Source organism: Vitis vinifera, chromosome 3 (genome assembly GCF_030704535.1).
Source record: "Vitis vinifera cultivar Pinot Noir 40024 chromosome 3, ASM3070453v1".
In the NCBI taxonomy this organism is placed as follows: Eukaryota; Viridiplantae; Streptophyta; class Magnoliopsida; order Vitales; family Vitaceae; genus Vitis; species Vitis vinifera.
In genome coordinates, this window is record NC_081807.1 from 8,361,325 (window position 1) to 8,375,758 (window position 14,434).

The 14,434-nt window shown below is 33.2% G+C and overlaps 2 protein-coding genes across 2 annotated transcripts; both read left to right on the forward strand.

The window, feature by feature from the left end:
- The first annotated feature begins 846 nt into the window (after window positions 1-846).
- Window positions 847-6,001, forward strand: LOC100241185 (uncharacterized). The gene is made up of 6 exons (XM_002271854.4): window positions 847-1,648; window positions 2,074-2,271; window positions 2,927-3,151; window positions 4,450-4,688; window positions 4,960-5,114; window positions 5,286-6,001. Exons 1-6 carry the CDS (start codon window positions 1,082-1,084, stop codon window positions 5,639-5,641), a joined length of 1,740 nt encoding a protein of 579 aa, XP_002271890.1. The 5' UTR covers window positions 847-1,081; the 3' UTR covers window positions 5,642-6,001.
- Window positions 6,002-8,302: 2,301 nt separating this feature from the next.
- On the forward strand, window positions 8,303-10,278 carry LOC100246319 (F-box protein SKIP22-like). The gene has a single exon (XM_002276120.4). It carries the CDS (start codon window positions 8,378-8,380, stop codon window positions 10,067-10,069), a length of 1,692 nt encoding a protein of 563 aa, XP_002276156.1. The 5' UTR covers window positions 8,303-8,377; the 3' UTR covers window positions 10,070-10,278.
- The last annotated feature ends 4,156 nt before the right edge of the window (window positions 10,279-14,434 follow it).

Consider the following 14,434-nt stretch of genomic DNA (forward strand, 5'->3'; position numbering starts at 1 on the left):
CATTTAACCATATGACGATCTTTTTTCAATAGTGATTCATGAAAAATCATGCATTCTCATGGTATTGGCAATCTATAGTTTTTTTTTTTTTTTTAATAAAAACAATCGAATGTGAATATTTTTTTGTTAGGAAGTGTTTCAAATTCCTAATGGTTATAAATTTCTTTTTGTAAAGAAAATGTTATTAAAATATTCCATATGTTATTATAATATTATATTTTATTATAAAATAAAAAAAATTATTAGAAATATCTTTATAAATATAAAACTCATAAAAGTTATAAGATTGAACTTAGCTTGTAAATATTATAAGAGGTAAATAGAAATGTGAAAAAGAATGCAACACTGAAACGAAGAGGCTCGTAATTCAATATGTAGATATAAAAAGTAAGGATCGTTTTTTGTTACTATTTTTTGTAAGATATCTTATGATATATTAAAATAATTCTCTCATTTATGTATGCAAGTATAACTCATCGAACCAAATTAAAACTTTGTCTATCTTTATATGAATTATTTTATTTTTATATTATTCAATTAACATGATTTATTTCCTTGTTTATTTGGATGCATGGATTTTGTGTGGGGTTCAATCCTATTTGTCATTGTCACAATCTTCAAATCCCAATCCACTTCCAACTCGTTCACAAGCTCTAAAGCTTGTATTTTCGTTAGAATAATGCATGTCACGTGTTTTTTTGACATCTTCCTAATTTGCTCTTTTTTAATTTAGATTTTTTTATAAATTTACTGGTCCACGTGGCAGTTCCAGAAGGTTTAATATAAATATATTTAATTTCAAAATTTTATATTATATATCATAAAAATAAATTTAAAAAAAGAGCAGTTGGAAACTAACAGCCACGTATTTTCTCCATTTTTCTTTCTCCTTGGCTGACTGTTTTTTGGTTGGTGCAATGGATTTTGTGTGGGGTTCCAATCCTCTTGTCTCAATCTTCAAGACCCAATCCACCTGGAACTCTTCTCCAACTTTCTAGATCGATCTGTCTGTAATCAAAATCAGCGTCATCTGCTCCACCTCACACCATGATCTCTCTCACATTCTCAATTCCATTCTTCAATGGCTTCCCTTTTCATTGCTTCTTCGTACTCGTTTCCTTCTTCCTCATTTGTTCTCAGGAAGAACCCACCTATCAATTTTTCACCTCTCCCCAAACACCCATTTGGCCGAAGAACCCACCTCCCATTCTCTCTTACATCCACACCCAGGTCAATAAAACCCCTTAGATCCTCGAACAAAGATGACCCGGAAGGCCAGCCACCTTCTTCATCTTCAGTTGCTCTCGTTTCTGAGAAGCAAGACGACGGTGATGATGCCCAGAAGAGTGGTTTGGCTGCAGAAGTTGAATTGGGTGAAGAAAATGATTCTGGGGAGAGGGAGAACCAGCAGGAAATGGACTGGAAGCTTGATGAGGAGTTCAAGAAATTCATGGGTAATCCTTCAATTGAAGCTGCCATAAAGCTTGAGAAGAAGAGAGCCGACAGGAAGCTCAAGGAGCTCGATAGAGAAAGTAGTGACAACCCAGTCGTGGGGCTGTTTAATAGAGTGGTTCGTGATAGTCTGGCTAGAGAGAAAGAGAGGCTGGAGAAGGCAGAGGAGGCTTTCAAGGCTCTTGATCTTAACAAGGTAACTATGCTGTCTTTCATTATTTGTATACTATCTATTTAGAAAAGAGTTAGATGGGGGTTGCTTATCTTCCATATCATAAAGTTCACAAGAAGGGTTTAGTCCAAGATTTGAGAACTGAGAATTGTAAAGAAAAGAAAGATGGAAACTTTATTAGAAACTTTAGGAAATTCAATTTTCTCTTTAAATATCTCTTTAAAGTGATTTTATACAATTATCCTTTAGATATAATTCTATGCAGGATCTCCCCTTGAGGATTATCCAAAACTTTGACAAGCTAATTCACATACACAGACCCCCATGACACATGGATCCAAAATGAACCAAAGGGTCATTGATGGTTTAATTTTTGCACTTCTAATTATTGTGTGGGATGCATTCAAATGTATTGGTTTGTCTATGATGGAAATTGTGTTCTTTTTCAGTTAAAGAACTGTTTTGGGTTTGATACATTTTATGCAACTGATGTTCGGAGGTTTGGAGATGGGGGAATTTTTATTGGGAATTTGAGGAGACCCATTGAAGAAGTCATTCCTAAATTGGAGAAAAAACTCTCTGAAGCAGCAGGGAGGGAGGTTGTTTTATGGTTCATGGAGGAAAAGGCAAATGACATTACAAAACAGGTACTTGAAATGACATTGCATCCGATTTTGATATCCTAACTCATTTGTGCATTTGGAAATTTACTGTGTAGGTTGTACATTTCCCCCATTTTAGTATCTGTCAAAACCAGCTATCATTGAATTGATTGAATTATTGGCCTTATGTTTTATTATGCCAGACAATTATCTGCATGAATCATTGTTGACTCTTTTAGAATCATGGCTGTCATGTCAGATGAACGTAATAACTTCTTGGATGAGCCAGAGTCGAACACCCAATAATAATTTTTGTTTTCTATCTTAGACTCAGCTATACAAGTTAAATGCCCTTTTCGTGCAATTAGATTATAATTAGTAGGCATACTGTATTGCAACCGAGTTATTGTCTTTCTGCTTACTAAGAAAAGGTGGGAGAATAGGATACTGAAGAAACCAATAAAAGATTGGAAAAGATGTGCAAGAGGCCATTAGGCCAAGCATTCTGAAACTGCTGAACCGTCTTTTGTTTATGACTCCTGCACCATTTCCTATTTAAGAGGATGTTGGCCAAGAATTACACAGTTTCTGATGTTCCTTAGTGCTGTAGAATCTCCACCTTTTGTTACTCAGGTTTCTAAAATTTTGTGTGTTTTTGGTATTTTCTTGTTAGACTGATTCACTATTGTTGTATGTGAAGGTTTGCATGGTGCAGCCGAAGGCAGAAATGGATCTACAATTTGAGTCAACCAAGCTGAGCACTCCTTGGGGTTATATTAGTTCAATAGTCTTATGTGTTGCAACTTTTGGAACCATAGCTCTAATGAGTGGCTTCTTCCTTAAACCCAATGCAACATTTGATGACTACCTGGCCGATGTTGTGCCTCTGTTTTCTGGCTTTGTTACCATTTTGGGAGTTTCTGAGGTATGCTCTTCTCCTCTCATCCATCAAGCTTTGCTCATCATAGCATTGTCTAAAGTAAAATGCTCAGTATTTTAATTGTTAATTTGTTTAAGCTGTTGATTGTGGCAAGATGACTTGTGGTAGATGTACTGTGTTTTGAATATTTATCAGAGGTTTCGTGAAAATGTCTTTTAATTTAAGAATAGGCAATATAGATCACTGGAATTAAGAAAACACTAGTCAAACAGCCTGCCTGCCCTGTAATCATACTGGTGATCAATATGGAGCGTTAAGTACGGTGCATTTCAGTTGGATATTAACACCTTCAAGTCATAAGGATACTTAGGTAGGCCAAGAAGGGAACAAGCTTGGTTACCATGGGCATGGTATAAATTATACTAACTTCTGTTGAACATCAATTGTTTGTGTACGGTATGCAGCACGTTAGCTTTAATTACAGTAGTCTTGTTAAATTTCCTGAAAGTGCACAAATGATAGATATTTACCATCCACAATGTTGATATTACTATGTGTTGTCTCGTTTGCAAATAGCAGGATATTAATCATTCTTAAACTCGCCACTGAAGTGTTCTTTGCATAAGTCATTTGACGGTTGTTCAGTATTGTAGAGCTTCCTACATTGTGGAGATACTAGAGTAGCGGTTCCTGTGTGCATGTCCTTCCTCTGGACACATATGTGATTTTGCTAAAACAAGAGCCATGGCACTAGAGTTATAAATTTCATTCATGTAGATAGCTCTTTCAGGTTTGGGGTGGGATATTATCATCCTCTTTTATATCTATCTGAAATATATTTTGAAAAATCTGTCTGCATACTGAAGTGGGGTTACTCTTAAGAAAAGTGCATGAATAATTCCCAATGAGGAAAAAAGAAAAAAGAAAAAGAAAAAAAGAACCCCTCAATAGTTTGATACTAAGGACCACCTCCCTTCAGTGCTTTGATAATGTTACTCCTCAATGGGAGAAAAGGGGGAAAAAAGAAGTGTTAAGAAGCATATACTCTCATTTTTGACTTATTTGAACTTGTGTATGAATCTAGGAATATCTTCTAAGTGCTTAAAATTGTTTAGTTAAGCGCTTGAAATAGCATAAACAATTCTGAAACTACTTAATTTTAGCAATAGGAGGCTTATGCATGCTTATTGCATCCTGTTAAAATCACATATGATTTAGGACTTCAAACAAATTTGGAGAGTTCTGTAAGGTCCTACATCTTGAATATGATTCTAATGATTTTATTTTTCCTGTCAGAACCTACAACCCCTTTCATGTGTTGAAAGTTTGCTTGTATCTTGTAGATAGCCACAAGGGTAACAGCAGCTCGTTATGGTGTTAAACTCAGCCCATCATTTCTTGTGCCATCTAACTGGACAGGGTGCCTGGGAGTTATGAACAACTATGAGTCATTGCTTCCAAACAAGAAAGCGCTTTTTGATATTCCTGTTGCTCGAACAGCTAGTGCCTACATTACGTCGCTGGTGCTAGCAGTTGCTGCTTTTATTGCTGATGGAAGCTTTAATGGGGGTGACAATGCATTGTAAGTTCTTCATAATGCTATTCAAAAGATACAAGGTCTCCTACTGCAAATACCATTTAACTTCAGTTTTCATTATTACCTCCGATCACTGTTGCCTCAGGCAAGTTGCCATTTTGCTAGAAGGCTGTACACAGACGCACATATGCATTATGAATATAATCGTCTGTATACTTGTACTGTTTTTACTTATTAGGTTAACAAATAATGATGGGTTTCTTTGATACTTTTTAACAATACTCTTGAAACTTATATTTTCTTTCTTGCTTTGCAGGTACATAAGGCCCCAATTCTTTTATAACAACCCTTTGCTTTCTTTCATCCAGTTTGTCATTGGACCTTACACGGATGATCTTGGGAATGTACTTCCATATGCAGTAGAAGGTGTGGGAGTTCCTGTTGATCCCCTTGCTTTTGCTGGACTCTTAGGTAAGTCTCAAAAATTGGTCCAACTTCTTGGTTCCCATGATTCCAATTGGAAGCATTGATCATTCTATATTATGTAAAGCATGTCATAAGACAATGTTCTTGGATTCCAATGTGTAACCAGTTGTAGTCACTCATCTGAATAAAGGTCTTGACTATTCCAACTTGCTGTAGGAATGGTGGTGACTTCTTTGAACTTGTTGCCGTGTGGAAGACTTGAAGGAGGCCGCATTGCGCAAGCTCTGTTTGGGAGAAACATTGCTACTTTGCTATCTTTTGGCACATCACTCTTGCTGGGAATTGGTGGCCTGAGTGGAAGCGTCCTCTGTTTAGCATGGGGGTTGTTTGCAACCTTCTTCCGGGGCGGAGAAGAAGTACCAGCAACAGATGAGATCACCCCATTGGGAGATGACAGGTATGCTTGGGGATTTGTCCTTGCCCTCATCTGTTTCCTCACTCTTTTCCCTAATGGTGGAGGGACATTCTCCAGCTCATTTTTCAGTGATCCATTCTTCAGGGGTGATCTGTAAATAGATTACTTAGTGATTATGTATATGTTCTTAACCCGCTTCTGTAAATTGGCAACTGTACTCGAGTCATTTCCGGCTGATCCAAGGAATCAAAAAAGTGGGGGAAAAAGCAAAAAAAAAAAGGAAAAAAGGAAAAAAAAAATAAAAAAAGACAAAAAAAAGGCAAAAGTGAAGGAAAATATCTATTTGATACTTCCATGCTTGGTTTTATAGATTTTATAGTTGTAAGAAGGGCTTACTTTAGTTTTTGTCCACTGTTCTGGTTCTGCCTTTGGCCTGCCTGTATATATTTGTTTGTAATTGGGTTGCATCCTCCTCATTTTGTTAGGTGCTTCTTAATATAATTTTCTTCTCCGCAAACCACTTCGTAATCATTGTGCAAAATTGGTCAATAAATTATTTGTCATGCTTTAGTTTAACCATCTCAAAAGGATTCACCATGTCTCAAAATATGACACTTGAAAAATCATAATTTTTCCATACACATGTGCAGTAATATGGAAAATATTGTGATTACAAACATAATACTTTTGGATTTTGAGCCATACACAACTTCCCACTGACTAGGTTGATTGAAATCATCAAGAAGATCAACCTACTTGGGCGACATGATGCTCATTGTATGACATAAGTTGTAAACTCTTAGTTATGGAATTACTACAGACACAAACAAGTTCTTAGATCTCTCTTTAACAACACAATGTCTACATGACTGTACTAGAGTTGCCATAGAAAATAATGGTTAGTTTGAAGATAGGATTCACAATCTGAAGTGTTGGGATAAAATTTTGTTACCATAACACATATGAAGTGCCCTCAGAATATGCAACAAACTCTGCTTTCATTAAAACCTGTCCATGATATTTCTCTCTAACCAACATAAAAATGAAACTTGAAGTGGATTTTAACCTGTCTTGACAACCAACAAAGTGACAATCAATACTTCCCACCACTTCAAGCCAATCAATCCTTCTGTATCTGACCATGTATCTCTTAGATGGTGTTTGTTTTTTTTACTTAATTCTAAATAGAACCTTAATGTTTAATAGTGTTAAATATTAGGTTGTTTGTTTTTGTAATATTTTATTTTTATTAAGTATTAAAAAGTAATAAAAATCAATATGTTATTTTTTCTATTTAGAAAAAACTACATATTTTGATTTTTTCTTATTTAGTAAAAGGTTTATAATAAGTCATGAAAAAGTAGAAAAATAAACAACCTAAATTTTGAAAACAAATTGTTTTCAGTAAAAAGCCAAAAAAACAAACACCACCTTAATCTTTTTCAGATACATTTCTTTGTCATCTGCTAGTGATCCATTTCAAGATCACTTACCTTGCATCCTAACCAGAAATGTTGTAGTTGGTCAAGTGCAAACCTGAGTATATGTTGAGTTCCTAACTCTATATGCATATGGAATGCTTTTCATTTGGTTTCTCTCTAGGTCATTTCTTGGAAATTAAAATTTACTAAACTTATCATCCTTCTCTATGGGTGCATTACCATCTTTATAGTGTTGCATATTGAACATTTTCATAACTTAATCTATGTGGGCTCTTTGCAACAATCCTAGAGTCCCATGAGATCTATTTCGGTAAATCTCTATGCTAACGATAAGAGACTTCATCAAGATCCTTTATCTCAAAATTTCGAGACAAAAATTATTTAGCCTCATGTAATAAGCTAATGTCACTACGACCTTAGTCAATGAGTGTTTCTTGGTCTTTACATTCTTTTCATCCCATTATTTGGAAATAAGTTCAAAATAGACATTAGACTCATGGCTAGAGTGATACCACCAATTCAAGTTTAGTTACATTATTTGAACCTTGTCTATAAGCCATTGGAGCATATGTTTGAACTTTTATCAATCATCTTTGATTAGGGATAGTGCAACAATATCACATGAAAATAATGTTACATGTATGACACAAATTAAAGAAAGTCATATTAAAAGTGATAGAACCAAACACATCCCATTTAAGTTCTTTTTATACACATAAACTCCAAAAGAGTAACAAGGTTGATGTTCGGCAATTCTGTTGAAGTGATAATCTAAAAAACCTATTTACAAAAGTTTTGTCAACTACGACATTCAAGAAATTAATACATGAAACTTGAATGGATTGACTCGAAGACATGAAATTAGTGGAAAATTCATAAAGGATGCAATTTAGGCATGTTCAACCAAAGATTTTTGCAATTGAATTGGGTTTGGTTAGAGAGAAAAGCTAACTCAAATTGAATTTGGGTTGGGATTTTGGACTTGAACCCAATCACAACCCAATACATATATATATATACTCAAATAGTTATTCACCATTATATTGTATAAAAATAGATAGATTAACTTCTTATCTATTAAAATTAATTAGTTTGTTTTATACTAAATTGTTGCATTAGATTGATGAGTTTATTCTCATGTAAACTTTTATAGGTAAATTATTTGTATTTTATTAAAAATTATTTATTTTTTAATTTATTTATAATAATAAAAATATTTTTATTTTTAATAAGACTTGTATTAAATTTAGTTAATATTATATAAATTGAATTTATAATTTTTTTCTTTTTTTACAAAATCAATAAAAAAAACATTTAAAAAAATATATATTTTCCTCAAATTCCTTAATTAAAAAAGAAAAAGAAAAAGTCAATTTAACCCTGCGTGCGTCTGAGAGGCGTTCTTAGGTTTAAAGGCGGTGGTGCGATAGACTTCGTGATAATTTGCGGAGATGAAACTGAGGGTGAGATCTCTGGAGTCGAAAGAGACTCTGAAAATCCAAGTTCCCGACCCATGTTCTCTTCAACACTTCATCCACCTTCTTTCTCTGGCCATTTCTTCTTCGTCTTCTTCTTCCTCTTCCATTATCTATCTTTCTCTCAATAGGAAGGACGAGCTTCAGGTTTCTTCATCTCTCGATACTCTCCAATCTCTCGGTGTTACTTCCGGTGATCTCATCTTCTACTCCTTCAATCCCACCGCCTTCTCTCGTCAAACCCATGCGCCCCCAATTCCGGAAACCCTAGTAAATGAAGGAACCCCAATTCCATCTCAAACCCTGGTTCCGTCTCAAGCACTTGGTCCAAATTCAGGAGAAACCCTAATTCAATCTCAAACCTTGGATCCAAATTCAGGAGAAGCCCAAACCCTACCTATGACGAAACGTGTCATGGAAGAAACCCCAATTCCGTCTGAAACCCTGGTTTCAAATTCCGAAAGAAAAGAGACCCTACTTGAATCTCAGACCCTAGCTCCTTTGGCACAAGCAAATCCTCACGAGCCTAAAGAATATGGGTCCCTGGTGTCAGATTCAAAGAAAAACGAAACCCAGGAATTTTCGGGTGCAACAAGCATGGATGTTGAGGGTGGTGTTGCTGCTGCTGATGAAGATGATGAGCCTATTGTGGTGAAGAAGTCGTTTTCAGAGCCTTGTTTTCTGAGGAAGGTATTGAGAGAGGAGGTCGGTGATGATGGTAATGAGCACAAGCTTTTGGTGATTGCAGTTCACGCAGTCATGCTAGAATCTGGTTTTGTTGGGTTTGATTCAGTTTCCGGAATGAGGGTTGATCGGTTTCATCTTTCGGAGGAATATCCATTCGCGGCTATCTCAATGTCACTATGGTATACTCTCCCTGAACTTCTTGATCATGGCTGTGATGATTCTCCTGCAATTCAATCTGTTGCTTTGAAGTTTCAACACTTGGGACAATTCATAAATATTTATGGGTCTTTATCTGGAAATAGATCCACTGTTCATTGGGTTAGCTTGGACGAGTATAGATTTGCCCCTACCTTAGATTTAATGTGGACGCATTCTGATTCGGCGGAAGAAAAAGACAGGGGCAGTAGTAATTCGTACCCTGAAAATGAAGTTTTTGAATTTTGGAAGATTGTGAAGGATGGGTTAGCATTGCCTTTGTTAACAGACCTTTGTGAGAAGGGTGGCTTGCTGCCACCGCCCTGCCTAATGCGACTTCCTACAGAGCTTAAACTTAAGATTTTGGAACTACTACCTGGTGTTGATCTTGGGAAGGTGGGGTGTGTCTGTTCTGAGCTTATGTATTTGTCTTCAAACAATGATTTGTGGAAGCAGAAGTTTACTGAGGAGTTTGGAAATGTGCGGGTAGGGCAGGGTTTTAGCCTTTGGAAAGATAAGTTTGCGACTTGGTGGGAGAATAGGAAGAAGAGGAAGAGGGTGAGTGGCATGTGCACATGGTTTCCCAGTCTTGAGGCACCTTCTTATTTCCCAATAAGAAGGGACCCTAATCCATTTGCTATACCCCCAACTATAGGCGGAGATTATGACCACTTTCCGGCACTTGGCATACCCTCTCCCTTTGGACAGCCTGGGCGAAGATATCATCGATTTCTAGCACCGCGTAATACCATACCTCGATGTAATCTTGGAGGATTTATTGGCTAATGTTACAATTCCAAGCTTCTTTAACCCTTTTGGAGGTATTTTCAATGGATGTTTAGTTCTTCTGTATATATCAATAAGCTTTCACAAAGAAAGGGATCAATAGAGCATAAAAACTATTGTGAACATTGATATGGATGATCTTCAAAACTTGCTTTTAGTAATGTTTTGTACTGCTTGTAGAATTTAAAGTTGATTTCCTTATTTTAGTACCTACTGTGTGCAGAATTTCAGTTTAAACTTGAAGGTAGATGTGGTATGGTGGGATTATGGTCCAGAGATCATTATTTTGAGTAACTTCAATCTCTATACTGACTGATGAGGTAGATTGGATTCGTAGACAAACAGCTTAATGTTCTTAACTATTAGATTCTGTGAAGGGTCTGTTTTAGAATGACTCCTGTACAAGAGATATACTTCCACAAAACAAAATTGACTGCAAAGGATATATTTGTTCACGGAATGATTTGGTTCTCAATGTTCCAAATTTATCAATCCCATTTGGAAATATATCTTTTCTCACTCGACTTATTGACTTCTTCAAAACAGGCCCAAAACTTATATATTTTTTTTTTGTAAAGAGGGCCAATTTGACACAAAATTCGGTACAATATGTTTCAACTCCATGAGCTTGACTGGGCTAAATATTCTGAGTGGAAAATCTCTTCATTTCAGTTGTTAAGACTTCTTGTTTTAGAGGGAACAGTAAGATATTCCACCATGATTGCTATTTAGCTACTCCTTAGATAGCTTTGATAGTGTCTTCTATGAGTTATATGATTGATTGATTTTATTTTATTTTTTATTTATTTTTAAATTTTATTTTAATCCCTTGAACAAGCTTGCTTATGACAAATAAAATCCAACTCTCTCTCATATTTAGAAATGGGACGAGTGTAGCTGTTGTAAGGGGGTCTTTGGAAGGCTACAATATTACCTGTAGCTTGTTTTATAGTGGGAAAACAGGGAGATAATCCTCAAGGTAGGTGTTGTAAAGAAAAGTCTTGTTGGGAATAAGGGGAAGTCATACAGGCTACAAAATGGGTCTTGTTGCTAACCTTTTTTATTTATTTATTTATTTATTATTATTATTATTATTTTTATTTATCAAAAATGGTTCTCAAAAAACAATTTTTAAAAATAATTATTTTTTCATATTTTCTAGAATAAAAGTCCATTTGATTTTTTTTCTAATTTTTTTAAGAAATAATTTATATCTTGATAGAAAAGCTTGACACCAAAGTTATCAAAGCTTGCAAAGCTTTTTTTTTCTTACTTAGAAAGCTTGTTTTTTGTTTTATTAAATATTTCTAATATAAGTATATTAAAATTATAATTTTGACTTTAATTTTTCTTTTTAATTAAAGGTGAAAATAAAAAAGTTGTCCAAGTGGGGCCCATAAGAAAATTGATTCCCCAGGAATTCAAACCATAGATGTAACGAAGAGGATGAAAACAGGGAAATGGTATTATGAGAAGATTAGAAAAACGTGGGTGAGTGTGTCAAGAAATATTGTAAGAAATTGGAAGGGAATATTTAGGAGTACGCAAAAATTTCAGCAAAACAGTGAAATCCGGAAAAACCAAATTAAATCAGTTTTTAAAATATAAGTTTTATTTGGTTGATTTTAAAAAATCAAGAGCTTGTTTGTTTGGTAGAGTGATTTAAAAATAATTTTTTATTTTTAAAAATAAAAAATTATTTTTGAAATTTTGTAACACTATTTAACCATTATTTTTTAAAACAAAGTCTAATAAAAAACAATTTTTAAAAGTTATTTTTACCAGCTTCCTAAAACAAAATTTAACATAATTTTTTTTAAATGTTATAAAAAATACGATATCATTCACATTTGCCAAAAAACTTAAAAGTATGATTTTATTTTTTTTAAATTACACACTTTTTATTTTTTTAAGTTTTTCTAAAATTTTTCATTAAATAAATAATTTCAAATTAAATTGTACTTGATAAATAAAATTTATTATTTTTAAAAATAATTTGATCTAATTTAATTAATACTAAAAAGTTATATATATATATATATATATATATTATTTTTAGAAAAAAAATCCGGATGGAGCTGATCCTGATAGAATGCGTGCCACATGTAATTAGAGGGAGAGGTCCCTACAATGATAACTTTATATTCAATCGTAATTATTTTCATTTCCAAAACTTGTTGGCAATAAAATAATTTTGTTATCCATTACTTATCTTTTTGGGACGAATCTAGGTCTTCGTCTCCCAAACTATTTTGTGTGACAAAATATTTCATTGTGAAAAGTTATTATATTGTAACAAAAAATTTGATGTCATTTTGTGAGTAATTTAAATATTAAACACGACTTTTTGTAACAAATTAAAATTTTGTCTCCCAAAGACAAAATTATATTCATGGCCAAAATTATGTAATTCCATCTTATAGAATTTTCTATTCCGTCATACTTGTGTCAATCCTCTTTCCCTAGACAAATTCACACGCTTAAAACATTTCAATTCACCATGAGCTTCCTTAATAATCTCCAAGTTCACATACTCTCCTCCTCATGACCTCATAGGAAATCTATGCATCCATTAAAAAGTAATCACATGCAACAACAAAAAAAAAACATATGCAATACAAAATTAAAAAAATATATATAAACAAACAAATAAATAAAATAATCTCATGTCAACCAAAAATTAAAGTTCAAACTCATGAAACTAAATTCAAAATGTTAATTACACGTAATCAAACATTGAAAATATCGATCTCATGCAAATCAAGATCGAAAATCAATTTTATACTCATCTAATCCTAAAATCACGCGATGAGAAAATAAACAGTACTATAAATCAATCAAAGTCAAACCAAATCCTGAACTAAAATCAGAGGCTACTGAGCAATCCTAATTACAGCTCAAAAGAATCACAATGGACCACCAATGAAAACTTAATAGCAGCTAAAAAATGGACACTAAGTATGCAATAATGTAGCAAAGGATAACAAACTCTAGATAGAATGTGTCAAGAGGACAAAATAGAGGGTGTACAATAATGGTTCACATCTCAACCTTATCTTCTCCTCCTTGTCCTATTTCAATTTGAGGCTTTAAATCTTCAATATTTGTTGCCTTCCTATTTTTATTATTTATTTTATATTATCACTCCATTACTAGAATAATTGTAGATTATCATTTTCTCTTCTTTGTTCATAAATGTAATTATGTTTATCTTATTTGAGGTCCAAATCTATTAAAATCTACATTGGATTGACTATTTTTTTTCTTGATTGTAAAAGTGAGGTCTTAAAATTAACTGTGGATAAAAGCATATTTTACTTATTGCATCATGAATAAAAATAATTTATATTTGTTTTAACAAAATTATTTTATTGTGCATGTAAAAAGGTCTTTTCATTGAAGAGTTGTAAGAAGTGAAGTTATTTGGTGGGTCCTTGACATATAAGAGTTTGTAATAAAAATTAAAATTATCTTTCATTATATGATAAAAGAACATGTTTACTAATTAAAACTATATTACATTTTACAAGAAGGTTGTGGGAGCATATCACAGAGTTACACTGAGTTCAAGACTATAACTACACATTGAGTTGCAAAAGTTGAAAGGCATTGATATGGAATTTCATGGCACAACAAACCAACTTTTCTTAATAACCACCACTTCAATTTTACTCATCTTCCAAGCCACCATGGCCACCATGGCCACCATGGCCACCATTGAGTTGACATCATGATGTATTTTACTATTATTTGTTGGATATTTTGATTTTGGACAATATTTGAAATTGGACAATGTAAGTTTCAAGTATGATTTACATTAATGAAGCAAAGGTTTTAATGTATACTTAATTTTTATAGTTATTATATTTTTAGGTTATTAAAACTTTGATTTGCATAACATCATCTTAATTTGAAATTATTAAATATCATAGAGGTTTATATGGGTTGATATTTCATTTAAAAAGATATTAAAAAAACTATATTTAGGGAGGAAATTTCTTCATCCACAAATGTGTACATAAATGAGAATTTTTTTTTCATTATTCTCATCTCCAAATGTAGATAGAAATATTTAGAGATAAAATTGTTTCGTTCCCTAAACATTTGTTTAATTTTTAAGATGAAATAATTTTGTCTCCAAATATAAACTAAAACATTTTGAGATGAAATTTTTTTGGTTACCCAAACTATATATCAATACTTCAGACAATTTTAAGAACAAAATTTTTCATCTACAATTTTTTTTTTTTACCACAAAAGTAAAATTTTTGGAAATGAAACATTTCATCCCTAATAATGTACTTTATTGTAGTGGTTGCTAGGAATATGTGTATATATATATAGTTCTCTATACATATTAAAGAG